We start from the raw sequence: 15,548 nt of genomic DNA, 5'->3' as shown, positions 1-15,548 counted from the left end.
AGTGAAAGAATAGCAAAACATAATCTAAAATAGCACAATTTATAAAATATGACAATGCCCTATCCAATTCTAATCACAATTTTTTACAAAATGCTATCTTCACTCTTTTGCTGTTAAAAAACAAACATACTTGATTTTTGCCAAGACAAACATGGCGTATTCCTGGCATTAACGCAGTGGGTTGCTTAATACTTGAAACAGGAGCCATTATGACATTAATGTTTCACTTGTATCTCAGACTTGTACTGGTACACAGCTAGAAAAATTCAGGCATGGATATATTCAATCTCCGGATTAGTTGGACAGCTTTCATCATATGGTGAGTATAAAGGATTTTTATGAAAAATCAATTATGATTGACTTAAACCGTTTTTGTCGAATTTTTTTTTCTTGATTCTAAGCGTCTCTAAATATGAATGCAAATACCTGATCGTTTTACTCTACTTCAAAGTATTTATGACTCATGTTTGAAAGCCTTTTCATAACAGGTAGATGGCTGACTCATTTCCATAGATATTCTCAGCTATAAAATGTATCGTCTGATTTTGTTGATTCTGTTACTGTGTTTGCTCTTTTTTGTTTGGATCGACTTTGGACCAGTGGCTCAAACCATCAAAGTCTGATTAAACAGATGGACCTCTTGTTTGTGCACGTCTCCAGGTTTCTGCATGTGTTGGTGTGTGAGTGTGTCCCACTGCCAGACTCAGACCCTCAGATGTACGGGGAGATCCATTCCCCCCAGTATCCTCTGCCCTATCCCCCCAACCAGCAGAAGCAGTGGGAGATCAGCGTGCCGGAGGGCTTCCAGATCAGCCTGACCTTCACACATCTGGACATTGAGGCCTCTGCAGGCTGCTACTACGATTCCATCACAGTCAGAGCAATATAATACTTTCAGATGTACCCACTGCATAATTGCTCACATTTAGTAAAATATTTAATATTATAAGGAACACATAGGTTTGGGCCTCACAGTCTTTTTTCTTGCAAGAGATTAGTTTTATAAACTAATGTATGCCAAAGTCAGAGTTATCAAACTATTTTCTGAGTTGGGATTCCAATGTGACTGTAGAAATATAATTTCTGATTTGCAGACTCTGTTATTTATCTTTAATAATTTTTTAATGTTTTTTTTTCTCTCACTGGTGGCTGGTGAAAATAATTCTTGGTGGGCCTGATGTATCAATAAATTTCCCTTCTTAGACCAGTATAAGGACTACGAAGGACTACGTTCAATTGATTCAGTGAAAAGCTGAATACCCTACCCTAAGCCTAATGGTAGAAAAATGACTACAAGTCCAGGATAATATAACATTTTTCTTCTAGCAAAAATAACATGTTAAATTAGCTGCAAGTAAAAAGTCTGTTTTATAACTTGCAAAATATACAGTATTTAATCATTAAATAAGTGTCAACAGCTAACTGAATCAGACTCAAAACTGTGAAAAATGCCAGACTTATGTATGTATGATCACATAAGTCTGGCATTAAAACTGTGAAGAGTCAACTAATAACATCAAGCAGCAGATGCCTTCCTACCATGGGCGTAGGTTTGGGTATGGACGGTCGTGACATGTCACGACCAATATTCAAGGGATATAAAATAGTCCCGACCAATTTTTGCCATATTAATAAAAAAAAAACATATGTGTTTTTTAACAAAAACAAAATAAATAAACGAAAATCTACATTGATTAGTTTAATATTTCAATATACTACGCAGTGGTAGCATTCATTTTAAAATTCGCTGTTATGAACTATGACGACCCGCTACTGGCTCACAGAACGTGGATCTACGTTCTTTGATTAGCTGCAACAGGCGGCGGCCAGCTGGCCACACGCGGAACGGAAGCTTGGTCCACGGTGCTGACAGTGAACGCGTCTCCTTCTGAGTTTGACATTTATTATGAGTCTCCGAGACCATGTCGCCACCAAAAAAGAAAAGGACGACAGACATTAGAAGTTATTTCGCTACCTCGGCTGTAAGTACAGTGAGTGGACCCATGAGTTAGATATCTATCACGCAACGCATTTGTTGTAAAGTCCGGTGTTTAGTAAGGTCAGCACTGAATGTGAGGTAGAATAGGTCTGTTAATTATGTAATACTTTTTCACATAGGATGCTCAGACAGCAGAGCAAGCAATTTTATGAATCTTTTTTCCTCTTAAATGCATAATATCTCAACAATTGGATCTTTTTCCTGAAGTGCAAGAAGTCATTTTTTGTTCTTATCTGCAATTGTGTTTGTTGTATAATCAGTAGATCCAGAGGATATTTGTTTTGATCTTACTTGTAATGTTTGCTGAATTTTGAAAAGGAAAAAGTAAAGTGTTCATGAACTGATCTGCTGAGCATGACTGTATCTGGTTGTATACACAAGATGTATGATCTGGTTATGGTTGGGGGGAGGGGGCTATAAGCCAATGTGGTGCCCCCCCCCCCTCCGCCCCCCCACTGGTCAAAACTGGTCGGGGGGGGTGGTCAGTAAGTTGTAAGGTCCCACCAAAACTTAGACCAAACCTACGCCCTTGCTTCCTACCTAGAATAACTAAGTAGGTACGATCATAAATACCTGTTAGCAAACAGGCTTTTAGCTTCTCAATGTACAACAACACATCAGAATGGCCATCTAACCAAGCAAACATGATGATATCAAACAAACTTTAGCAATATGACGGAAGCAGAAAGTCAAAAAAGGCAGAGCATCATAGTAATGAAAAAGAAATCATAGCTCTCTAGAGCAGCATTAGCATTATGCTAGCCAGCATCCTCAACTGATTATCAGCGAAGAATAAATGATGGCAGTTGATGAACAAAACAACAAAAGACCAGAGCAATATAGCTAAACCTAATAAAACACACAGAGGAGTAGAAGTGGTAGCTTACCGGCCATCTGGAGAAATCCTCCATATTGTCAGTCACGGTGTAGAATTCGCGACAATGGTGACATTATCAACTTTATCACCATGGCGACAGAGAACTTTATGGAATCTACAATGATACGGCAAGACTCTGAGACCCACAAAGACATTAAATCAGCGATGTTGATTGGCCAAATATTTTTTTATTTTCTGCACAGATTGGCTATTTAGCTTCACTGTTAGGATTCCATCAGCAGCGCCCTGAAGAGAACTGGGGAAAATTTATTGTTTAATGAGAATCGGTTGGTGAAAATGTTGTATAAATAGTTAAGACTATATATATACAGTATATATATATACAGTATATATATATATATATATATATATATATATATATATATATTAAACCACCACTGGTGTGAGCCACTTATTTCCAATCAGAATTCAGGCTACAACCATTTGGGTTTTTTTTTACTTCTGGAAACAAATATGAAAACAACTAAACATACAATTGCTTTTATGCACTTTTATAAGTCCCCACTTGATTTCTTTGAAATAAAGTTTTATGGGTAGTATTTCTTAATCATATTTAAGATATTATCTTTGCAGGTCCTATATGATGAAAAGGTGCTTGGAAAGTTTTGTGGCAATGAGAACTCTGCTGATGGACGTCACCCCGGCCACCAGCCCATTTTGTCTCCAAGCAGCAGACTCACCTTGATATTCCAGTCCGATGACTACAACCCGGACCGAAACCAGAATGTGGGATTTTCTGCTCAGTACCAAGCAATAGGTGTGCTTTGGTAATTTTCTCACATGATAAATAATATATCTTTAATTTTGAATATATAACTATTCTATGGATGATTTCATTTCACCAGACATTGATGAATGCTCAGCACCAGAACCTGAGGATGGATCTGGTCCACTCTGCTCTCAGATCTGCCTCAACACACTTGGGTCGTATCTCTGTGCTTGTCACCATGGCTACGAGCTACGCTCAGACGAACGCACCTGCATATGTAAGTTTGGTGAATGCAGAGAATGGAGTATTTGCTCATGAAGGGTAAATCAAAAACCAGTTTTTCCAATACTCCTTTGCCTCTTGTATTGAAATAAAAAGTTTGCAAAAGACAAGTGCATAATCAATTAATGTTGTATCACTTTCTTAAAGTAGTGGAAAAAATTTAACTTTTCCCCTTTTGACTTCAAGCTATGAGCCAATGATACAGAGTAACATTAGAAAGGATCATTTAAAATACCTTTCCACACAAGTTTTACATATAAAAAAATTGTGTGGAAAGGGTTCCACACAAATTTGTAACCCTAACCCTATCCAGTATTGCCCAGGTTATTAGGGTCATCAGGGTGCATTCAGCCACCCTATAGAGTCAATTTCTTTTTTCCCAAGGATTGTATTTAGTTCCATATGTTACTCTAAACTAATTGCTGAAGAAAAGCATCCCACTTCATAATGCTGCTCCCTGCATGTTTCGTTGTGAGGATGGTGTGTTGAATGTGTTAATTTTCCATCACACTGCAGTTTTCTCATGCGCCACAAAGTTCACATGTTTCCATGTGTTGTGTAGGTGTCTTGTGCCGATCTACGAAATCAAATGAATCTCATGTAACACTTTCCTTCCACATTGTGGTTATGCTCAAACCTTTTATTGACTTTTCCTGTGTCTAGTATCCTGTGTCGGAGGTGTATTTGATGAGCTAGAAGGACACTTGATGAGTCCAGGTTATCCGAACCCCTCGCCAGATGCTTTGTCCTGTCAGTATATAATTTCTGTGGAGTCCGGCTTCACTGTCTCGCTTAACTTCTCTGACAAATTTCACATTGAGAGTGTGGACACAGAGGAAGGCCCAAACTGTCTCTATCACTGGTTGGAGGTAACATGAATCAGCTTTAACCAGCTGTAGTAAGATTAATAGAGGTAAACAAAACTCCAAAATGTAAATATTTTCTCAGTTAACAAACTTTGAGCATTTCTTTCTATAAGGTGATCATCCCAGACAGAAATCCCATGAAGCTGTGTGGGGGAACAAGCCCAGGATTAATAAACACAAACTCAAACATTGTGAAACTGGGCTACAATATTGATAATCAGGGACAAAGCAATGGATGGAGCCTGGAGTACAGCACACACAGTGAGGGGGTGAAAGGAAATTAGAAAATTAAAAGCGCCTGAAGGTCGAACATGCAGCTGATCACACATTTTTGTTCCTCGTGTGTTTAGGAGTGACTTGTCCAGTTCCCGGTGAAGTCGCAAAAGGAAGGGTCACCCCTTCCTTAACTGAGTACTTCTACAGAGATTATATTTTTGTGCGCTGTGATGAAGGATACAAACTAATGATGGTAAGTTTAAGCACTTTTTTAAGATTAAATTTTAAACACCACAATGTTTCAATGTAATGTGTGTCACATTTTTCTTGGTCAGAATGGTGCGGAGATAATGGGTTTCTCTACCATGTGCCAAAGCAACGGAGAGTGGCATCTCCCTCTGCCTGAATGCCACAGTGCGTTAGCTTCATGTATCATTTCCAACAATGAACGTGTGAATAATCACGACAAATGTTTTGCTGACAAATGTTGAATCTTTTTTTTTTCTCTGCCACAGTAATTGATTGTGGAGAACCTGATCCCCTGCTGAATGGAGGAGTTAACTTCCTGTCTGGCTTCCAGAACCAATATCTTTCTGTTGTTCAGTATCATTGCAATGAACCATTTTATTCACCATACGGTGGCAATAATGGTAAGAGTTTACTATACAGTTGTAACTTACTGATTTAGATGCTTCAAATAAGCTGTCATAGCTGGTAAAATGGTAAATAGCCTGTGCTTGTATAGCCCTATATGAACCACAAGGCACTTCACACCACATTCAGTAATTCACACACCTAATGGTGGTAAGAGAACCTCCAAGATAGATTGCTGACACAGCAGACAGAAGCGAGAGTGCCATGCATCGGCACCACCAAGCCCTCTGAAAGACATTTTGGATGCATTTAGGTCAAAGTCAACCTATATGTATAAATAGTTATGTAAATTAAAGCCAGAATCTTCCAGGATTTTGAAAGACCGGAGCTATATTTGCAGGTTGGAAAATGCCACATGCATTTTGCCACAAAAGAAAAAAAAAAAAAAAAAACTAAAATATTTGCCCCAAAGTAGCTGGATTTTTGTTTTTTTTCTGTAATGGGTGAGGGTTGTTATAGAGGGTATAACAGAGTGGACTCCGTAAAATTAGTAACTTTCAGATGCAAACAGTAACCAATAATTTTCAGTATTTATAACATTCTATTCTTTTTAGTTTCTCTCACCTGTGAAGCGGATAGACAGTGGCGATCCAACCATGATGTTATTTTAAGACCAGCATGCCTACCAGGTATCACTTTTGGTCTCTTAAAACATAAGAGCACATCTTGATATCTCTTATGTTTCCCCTATAACTACATACAAACTTATATCCTATACAGTTTGTGGTCGACCAACGAAACAAATTGAAAATGACTTTCAGAGGATTATTGGAGGAAATGATGCTGCAGAGCATACCATCCCATGGCAAGCTTTAATAAATGTAGGTAGCAACAGAGGAGGAGGTATGATCATAGCAGATCGCTGGATTTTGACTGCAGCTCATGTGGTTGTGCCTAATGGACAAGTACAAACTCCTGAGGCTTTATCTGTAAGTAATACTGGGTAATCTTCTGTGTTTGTCCAGTGACATGTTTTAAAAAAAAAAAAAATTCTGTTATGTCTTTTGTAGGTTTACCTTGCAGTTACAGATGCTGACCAAGTTATAGAAAATCCTTCCCTGAATGTAACTGCAGTCCATGTTCACTCTGAATATAATAATCCAAAAAATTTAAATTTTGACCACGACATTGCATTGATAAAACTTAAAGACCCGATCACATTCCAAGCAGCAATAATGCCACTGTGTCTGCCATCAGATAATGACACATATGACACCGGAATGATGGGGTAAAGAAACTACAAAATAATTTCATTAATATCAAATCTCTTTTACATAACTGATCTTTTGTTCTATAAACCTGTCATTTTTTTCTCAGGATGGTATCTGGCTTTGGCATTACAGACAAAGGCAATCAGCGGCGTTTTCTAACAAATAAGCTGAAGTATGTACATGTTCCAGTGGTGGAACAGGAAAAATGCAGTAATTCTTTGAAGGGAATGCCTAGTAGCCAGACACCAAGACTGACAAACAACATGTTCTGTGCTGGAACTCCTGAAGGTGGGAAGGACTCTTGCAAAGGTGACAGTGGGAGTGGCTTCACTCTGCAATCTGAAAATAGACGATTCTGGGCTGCTGGGATTGTCAGCTGGGGGTTCAGATGTGGACAGAAAGGAAAATACGGATTTTATACCAAAGTGGCAAACTATGTAGACTGGATTAACAAGATCATGCGAGAAAATTGAAAGCATTCAAGCATTGAAACTTCATTGAAGCACAATGACAACTCAAGCTATATACACAGAGAAAAATGAATCTGTGGTGAAATAAATTTAAGACAACTGAATCTGTGAACTCAACCATAAAAATTCAAGTTAGTATCTTTACACAAATATATGTAGTATTGAGGTCAAAAATGTTTGTTCACAATACAGTTTTCGGAAAATAAATTGCTTAAGTACTATGAGCCTATCTTTTTAAATTCACCACGCAACAAAAAACAATCTTGTAATCTTTACTGTGTTGAAAACAGCAAATGCTACCCATAAGCCATCAGAGTTCCCAAGCAACAACGGACCAGCAGTGATTTGAAGTACACTGATAAAAATATTCTGCACTGACAAAAATATTCTCATATAAATAAAGTTAAAATGTCATATAAATGAAGTTAAATTAAATGAATGTGCAGGATATCCCCAGATGTTACTTCATGTCTGCTGAAGCAAATCTGTAAACCAAAGAGAAAGTTTTGAACATTTGTACAACTGATTTCTGTGTTGAAAAATAAAATATGCATTGATGACACAATGTTTTTTTTTATGTATGTAGGTTAACAAAAGTAATGCTGTTGGTGAAGTAGGCAGAAAAAGTAAATTTGATGAGAATAACATTTCAGCTAAACAACATTGTTTACCATGGCAAAGTCTATACCAAATACCTTATTTGCATATAACTTATAATGTCAAGATGTATTTGCTATTTAGTCTAACTACAGCTAAACAAAATTTATCACATTATTGTAGGTTTGCAATACTTAAATTGCACAATATAACTTGTTTTGTTTTTATATGGCTTTGTGTTTGTATAGCTCTTTATCAAGCTACAGATAGCAAATAACTAGCTGTCAGAAGAAGAGCTGACAAGATGAAATATAAGCAATAGTGCTGCAGCTTCTGCACAACAAATGTTAAAAAACTATATTGAAAAACAATAAACTGAAGAAGCTCACAAGCAACCAATGTTTACAGCTTTAAAACTTTTATGCTGTGTAAAGTTGAAAAACTCACATCCCAGTGAATCATTTGGACCTTTTAGTTTTGATTAAATGTTGCTGATTGATTTAAGAAACTGAACTTGGAGATTGACAATCAGGCCATACAATGCTGGAGCCAGTGGTTTGTACAGATAAATGATTAGATATTATCAGACTCGCCAATAGTCTTTCAATTCAGGGGGAGTTGTGAAAAAAGAAATTAAATAACTGAGAAACACTGCTCTAAGTTAAAGAATGTATGTAAATAAACTACATGTAAAATATACACACACACTCATAGAGGTCCCTCCTCTGGCTACACCTTGGGGGCGCCACTGAGTTCATGTAAAAATCGTTTGGTCTTTAAAAGGTTTAGTTCTTTTTACTGACGAACGACCCGTAAACACTGTTACCATAGTAACCCGTGACTCGAATTGCTTTAGCTTCTGATTGGTCGAGCCTCTGAGTCTACTTTCACTTTTAGTGATCTGTTTTCGCACTCTGCGCATGCTCAGGTTAGATCACCCCAAACGCACATCCACTCGTACCGAAAGACTTTATTTCTATCTTTTTATTGCCGGTAATAATATCTCGTTAATGAATATCACAGATGGAGCGAAGAGGGAGTCAGAAAACTCTCTCGTACTCAAAGAAGGGACCATCGTTATGACGCGTATGTAGCTTTTTGAAATCAAAAGTGAAAGTGCATTATTCTTTTATTTCATTTTTAATAAAACACGGACCTTCTGCTCCTTGAAGATGATTGGAGTAATATTTATCGGATGGTTTTTGACGTTCGTTAATGGTAAGACATATTCGTATTCAAACAAATGATCGTAAATAGCAAAGAGAAAACGTTTTCTTGAATCTGCTCACAGGTTTTATTCTCGTCATTAGCATTTTATTGGGCATCCCCTAACTTTAAAAAACGGTGTTATTTTTGTTTAAATGTGTTATTAGAAACTAATTTGTTTATTTTTCCAAAATTAAACAATATTCATTACGGAGGTGAACTCGCAGCAAAGAGATCGATCATAACAAAAAAGTATGTTAAAAGAATTAGAATACAAATATGCATACTAAACAGAACAAGGTTGTTGACACAGTGATTCGGGAGTAAGACAGGTGAAGATCTTCTTGGCACCTGTTAGTGGGTGGAATATATTTGACATCAAATGAAGATTTTATCCTCAAGGTTGATGTATTGAAAGCAGAAAAAAAAATTTCAAACAGAAGGATTTTGAGGAGGATCAGGTTGTCTGTAAGTTAGAGTCGAGCAAACTGCAGCTCTTGTTGGGTTGTTTCCAGTCTGCAAATGTTAAAAGAGTGGATAAATATATAAATATGGAGCACAAAAGTGGAATTTGGAGGCTGGTTAACAATATGTTATCAGGTAAACACTTTAGGCAGGTGGTCTGGGTGCTTGTTTGTCACTTTCCTGGGGAACATTTTGCACCAGGACCCATTATGGGAAGAATGTGGGTGACTGAGGCAGTGGGATGTTTTGGAGAATCTGCTGCTGTTGGGTCCTGTTATCCACTTTGACATGTACAATCTGACTTGCAGCTTACATAACCTGTAGGCTCTAACACTCACAGCCCTCCTTAGAGAGTCCAGTGGAGGCCATACTGGGATGGTTTTGGTGTGGCTTTGCAAAACATTTATTTTGTAATTTTTGGTATGTAACTTTTACAAAAATATGTTTTTTTTCCATATTTGTTAAAACTGTCACCATCTTGTGACAGTATAATATGAGACATGTGACCTGGGAGATCCCTGTGCTACTATTGCCGTTTGAATAAATGCACCATTCTCAGTTAAAAACAGCCAATCAGAGCCAGTAGGGAGGTCTTTACACTGTCAATCAATCTCATGTATTTGCTGCTAAATGTACTAATGGCGAAGAAACAAATGAGACAATTTTTCCGCCATGCTACCTGCCATGCTAACTAGCCTTAGCATTTGTTGCAGGCTATGTTGAGGTAAATCAGCTGCAGAAGCAAGGGGTGTACATGAGAGTGATTGACAGCGCTAAAATCCTCCTCCTGGCTCTGATTGGTTGTTTCTGACTGAATGGTGTATTTCTGCAGTTAAAACTGGGAGAGAAACTTGATATTTTCACAAATTATCTGTCACGACAGTGATAATTTTAACAAATATGTGAGGTTACACTACATAATACGCTACATGAAAACTGAAAAACTTATGAGCTTCAAAGTTGTGTTTTTATGTTTGTCTTCCAGCTGATGGGGGTGCAGACGTCGTTCTTTCCTGCTCTCTGGTGGAGGAGGGAGTCGGAATGGGTGGAATGGGGGGCGGCTCTCTCTTCTCCCGAACTCCAGCCACTCTCGTCCTTCGAGACGTCCCAGTGGGACCTGATGAATCCCTTGACACACTGACTCCATTTGTCCCGCCCTCGGTCCCTGATCCAGACCTCATCCTGTTTGAGAACAAAGGTGTCTGTTTATTATCTACACACCTCAACCTCAGTCACTGTAAAATCAGCTCAGTTACTGTAAAATCAACTCAGTTTGTGCTCAACATTTCTTGTTCCTTCCTTCCAGTGTCATCGCCTGAGATCCCCAACGCAGGCATGTTGCTCCATGCAGACTGCAACGAGCAGGAGGTGATGTGTGAAATAAGTCGCTACACTCCTCGAGGACTTCAGGAAAGCTCTGATCCAGCATATTTCATGGTTTCCCTCAGCGTGGAAGGACTTGACTTCAGCACATCGCTCATTCTTCAAACATTACCAGTTGAAAAAGATCAGACAACCTTGACACAAAGCAAACTCAGTTTACCTCTCAGCCAGTCAGGAACTCTGCTGACTAAAGGTAAAATACAAAGTTCAAGGCTGCATCTAATTAAAAAAACCCCAATAATAATAATAAAAAATCTTCTTCATAACATTTTCCCTGCTTTCTTTGCCTTTTTGTGTCACAGTAATATTCCTGGTGTTTTCCGACATAAATTCTGTATCTGCTCCTCTGAGAGGAGATGTTCTCCTCAACTGCGGCTTCAAGCAGGAGGAGACGCCGTTAGCACCAGACGTGGGCCTGGAATGGCGTCTGCAGCACAGAGGGAGAGGCAGGAAAGTTCTTGAAATGAAGACAAAACTGGACGACACAGAAGAGGCCACTGTAGGCGAGTATTAACAAGAATAAACAGGCCCCATAAGGGATTTGTTTATAAAAACTTTATCATAAATTGTATAAATAATAATAAGATAAGTTAAGGATTCTACATTTATGAGTTTTTTTAAAATGTACTTTATAAAAAGAATAATATCTCTGTTTTATATATATTTTTATTTTTATGCAAATGCTTTTTAAAGGTTTTATTAGATATTATATATAGGAGCACAGATGGTATAGCTGTAACACGCTGACAACTCATTGTATCGTATTAACATGAAGTTCTACCAACAGATTTTACAGTGAGTGTTGTAGAAATGAATTTATATCAAGAAGGCGTAGTTAATTGCATGTTGCCTTGCTGGTCTGTGCATTGAAATCAGTCCACTGCTTCTAGAAACATATTAGCATTCATAAATCTTAAACGTTTTCTGATATGCATGCAGATTTTGTTGTGGTGAAGCAGCATATTGCATCTACCTGAATATTTATTACTATCACCTCACACAACTCTTCGCAAAGACAAAAAATGTTAAAAGACTTCTAGGAACTCCTGTAGACTCACAGGATAATATTGAACTAATCTTAAAGCTTTTACTTTCAATAGAAATGCAAAATAGCGGCAATAAATGAATATTGTATAAAGGTATAACAAATAAATTCTGAGTCTTACTGCAAACTAAAAAAAAAAACATTCATAATGACACAGCAAAGGAAGGATCTGGGAGTTTTGAAGACAAAAACGTTATTCAGTGTTAAAATAAAAAAATTATTTCCACCTAAATCTCCAGATACATGTTTGTCCCTTTAACGCTGAGAGGATAACTTTGTAGAGTTGTCATATCTGTGTCTGATTTTCTGTGCTCAGTTCATGGTGAGAGGAATGGCTCCAGTGTGGACGCTGCTCTGCTCCTCAGTGAGGGAAACGTCTCTATGAGTCTGACTCAGCTGAAGGTCATCGATGAAGGAACCTACATCTGCACCGTCAATCTGGGTCATTTCCACGCCCAGCAGGTCATTCAGCTCCATATCATTCGTAGGTTTTTCCTCTATTCTGATCTTACTGTTATTTTAAGCATCTATTAAAGTCAATTTTTTGATTATTTTGTAACTTTTCCCTCTTGTTGATTTTCTCCCCAGAACCGCCGCAGGTTTCTCTGTCGGAGGAGAAGCTGGTTCTGAATAAAAATTCTCCACAAACACTGAGCTGTCATTGTGCTAAATACTATCCATTAGATGCACAGGTCAGTAGCTCTGTTTTTAGATGTAATTATTAAATTTGCTATATTAGCACCCTTTGAAATAACCTGCAAAAAACCTAAAGTTTCCTTTTATCAGAGAGATAATAATTAAATGCAAATTAGAATGAAGTGATAAAAGCTCAATTTTAATTTCCTTTTTGCTGTTCAAAGATTTATTATTGTGTTGTCTTATCAAGTAACTCAGATAGATGTAAAACATTATACACCAACGCTGCTATTTTCCCCCCAGCTCGAAACAATAGAAAAATCTCACAAATAAATCCCTAATTATTGGACAAAACTCCTGCACAGAGATGAAACTACAACTTAATTTAACCTTTCACTGACTATGCCAGCGTCAGTGTGACCAAACAAAGAAAAACAAACAATGCTCAACATTGAAATCTGCGGACAAATTATTTTAAGTGTGCAGTATTTTTACTTCAGGGAAAATAGAAGTTCTGAATATATTATTTGCATTTTTAAAAAAGGAACAAATATGAGATTTCTTTAATCCAGAGAATAAATGTAAACATTTTATAGGTTAGGTTTTTTTTTTCCAGTGAGAGTTGGTGCAATTATAATATTTTCATTTTAAAGCTTGGTGCTAATTAGTTGATAATAATTAGTTGTGTTTTGACAGACTACCTCGATTAGATACTTGGATGGAAGTATGGCGCCCCCTTGTGTTCCTCATCATGAATTTACCATAAAACAGAACGTTTGTGGATAAAAAACAAATCCTCATACTTTCAATGAAACTAATCAGTTTTTTTTTCACTTCAAAATGAATAAAAATAAATAAAAATCGCTTCCTTAAAAAGTTTGTCATATAAACTGACTTGGCAGATTGATGACGATGATGATGATGATTGAAGATGATGCTATTGAAGAATAAAAACACTTCATTATCTTAAAAAAAGATCTTCTTTAAAATACCTTGATTTTTCTTGACCAGAAGCAGCTTTATGTTTTATAAATCAAGAAAAAAAATCTTTAGTTTCAAGTGCACAACTAATAAAAATGCACAATCCTCTTCATCCAGCAGTTTGTTGCATTTTGTTCTTCAACGAACACCAAGTGAGCCAATAAAAAAGATCTGTCGCCTGATTACAGGTCATAATTTTCTGCTCTTTATTCCTTGCCTTTCAGATGGAATGGTTTTTCCTTCCTCCAACGGAAACGGAGCCAAAACTCTTTCCGAACCAGGGCTCTCTGAGCAGTCATCGGCAGCACGGGGACGGGACGTTTACCCTGTCCTCCCATGTAACCATTCTCCCGAGTTTTTCTCCAGGAACCAAGATCACCTGCAGGGTGACCCACCCAGCTCTGGACGATCCGCTCCACATCAGTATAGTAGTCGAACCTGCCCAACCAGGTATGTTTCTTTGTCAAATAGGAAAAACGTTTGAACAAAATGCTGTGTGATTTCATTAACTTGTTAATCTAAGGATGAAATTTTTTTTTTTAACGTCAAACAGAAGCATAAAACAACTGTCAGTTCTCTGACAGGCTGTTCGGATTGTTTTAGTGCAAGAAAAAAACTCACAAACCTTCTCTCCAAGATTAAAACTTTACTTTTTTGTCACTTGATCATATTTCCAAAGAATCAAACTATATATCTCAGTAAATTTCCACCTAATTCAATAACATTGATTAAAGCCTTTATGTTTTTGCACATTTGTCTCCTGTCTTTAAAACAATTCTTACTGTGTGTATTCTCTCTACAGATTCCTATTGGTGGGTTCTCGGGTTCCTCGTTGTCACTGTTCTCTTCTTCTATCAGGTCATGAAATAAGTGACTCTCTGGTCACCGTAACTTGAAGCTGAGCCTTGAATGATTTTTTTTTCTGTAAGGGTAAACATGTTCAGGTCTTATAGCTGTTGTCTGCTGAATTTGAAATATTTTATTTGTGGGAAACATTCATTTATAATGATTTTCATACAGTTGCTGTACGTTTTTATTGTTTTCTTTCTTGTCATGATGCACCAAGCAACCTTGGATCTTGAATTTCTTTTTGCTGTGATATACTGATAATCTCAGCAGGAAAAACACATTTTCTCATAGGTGAACCACTGAAGTTTCATTATTTCTGTCTGACCAGAAGACCAATCTGAATCTCAAATATAGATTTCCAATCGGGACGAATAATCTGACATTTCACATCTCTCCTGGGGTTAAACTTCAACTTCATATCTGTATAAATCCAACAAAAACAGCAGCCTGCAGTAAGTCTCTTTGAAATTAGATGGCTTTTAATAGCGTTTATAGGCACATGAATGTCTAACCTTTAAAATCTTTTATGTCTTTGAGGTTTCTTTTGGTTTTGTTTTTAAGCTCCATTGTGGCTTTGCTCTATAAATTATTTATGCTTTTGACCAAAATAGATTTAAAGTAATTTTATTCAACCAAGAAGTAAATATTTTTTGCATGAGGCTGTGAATCGGTAGCTTTATTTAAAGTCAGTCAGTCAGTAAACATTAAATTATGAACCACAAAGTGCTAACAATATCGAGATTGACGCCACTTCATTTAAGTTTCAAAGGAGGTCACTGTGGGAACAAAATACAATAATTAATTACAAGTAGGAGGAAGATGCGGTACAAACTGAGGAAATATTGGAGTTTTTTATTTACAACTTTTCTTTGCACTTCAGGAGGAATTAATGGAGGAATTACGGTTCTTCCACTATGATGGTGTGGTTTTAAATGCTGCAGCTGTTCATTGTTTTTCTGTCTTTTTGTTTGTCCTACATTGACTTTTTTCACTTTATTTTGTCTTTGAAAATAAAACTTTTATGACTCAACATTATTAAGCCTGTTTGTCCTTATCAAGAGCTTTTTTAGTTTGTTTTACA

The 15,548-nt window shown here is 37.1% G+C and overlaps 2 protein-coding genes across 3 annotated transcripts; both read left to right on the top strand.

Annotated features, from left to right (window-relative positions):
• The first annotated feature begins 207 nt into the window (after positions 1-207).
• c1r (complement C1r) lies at positions 208-7,870 on the top strand. The gene is made up of 13 exons (XM_023330610.1): positions 208-319; positions 661-874; positions 3,471-3,654; positions 3,743-3,883; positions 4,552-4,757; positions 4,868-5,015; positions 5,105-5,223; positions 5,306-5,384; positions 5,486-5,620; positions 6,179-6,253; positions 6,345-6,553; positions 6,635-6,852; positions 6,942-7,870. Exons 1-13 carry the CDS (start codon positions 273-275, stop codon positions 7,306-7,308), a joined length of 2,142 nt encoding a protein of 713 aa, XP_023186378.1. The 5' UTR covers positions 208-272; the 3' UTR covers positions 7,309-7,870.
• Positions 7,871-8,821: 951 nt separating this feature from the next.
• Positions 8,822-15,487, top strand: tapbpl (TAP binding protein like). Of its 2 annotated transcripts, none has more exons than XM_023330928.1 (8): positions 8,822-8,988; positions 10,559-10,771; positions 10,880-11,149; positions 11,259-11,459; positions 12,318-12,485; positions 12,590-12,693; positions 13,843-14,068; positions 14,421-15,487. In XM_023330928.1, the coding sequence occupies exons 1-8, from the start codon at positions 8,823-8,825 to the stop codon at positions 14,486-14,488; spliced, it is 1,416 nt and encodes a 471-aa protein (XP_023186696.1). In that variant the 5' UTR covers position 8,822; the 3' UTR covers positions 14,489-15,487. The 2 variants fall into 2 exon arrangements, with proteins under 2 accessions (XP_023186696.1, XP_014324199.1); XM_014468713.2 differs by having other exon boundaries at positions 8,822-9,120.
• Positions 15,488-15,548: the final 61 nt, after the last annotated feature.

This window comes from Xiphophorus maculatus, chromosome 3 (genome assembly GCF_002775205.1).
Source record: "Xiphophorus maculatus strain JP 163 A chromosome 3, X_maculatus-5.0-male, whole genome shotgun sequence".
Classification (NCBI taxonomy): Eukaryota; Metazoa; Chordata; class Actinopteri; order Cyprinodontiformes; family Poeciliidae; genus Xiphophorus; species Xiphophorus maculatus.
This window is presented reverse-complemented; position numbering and strand designations above follow the sequence as displayed.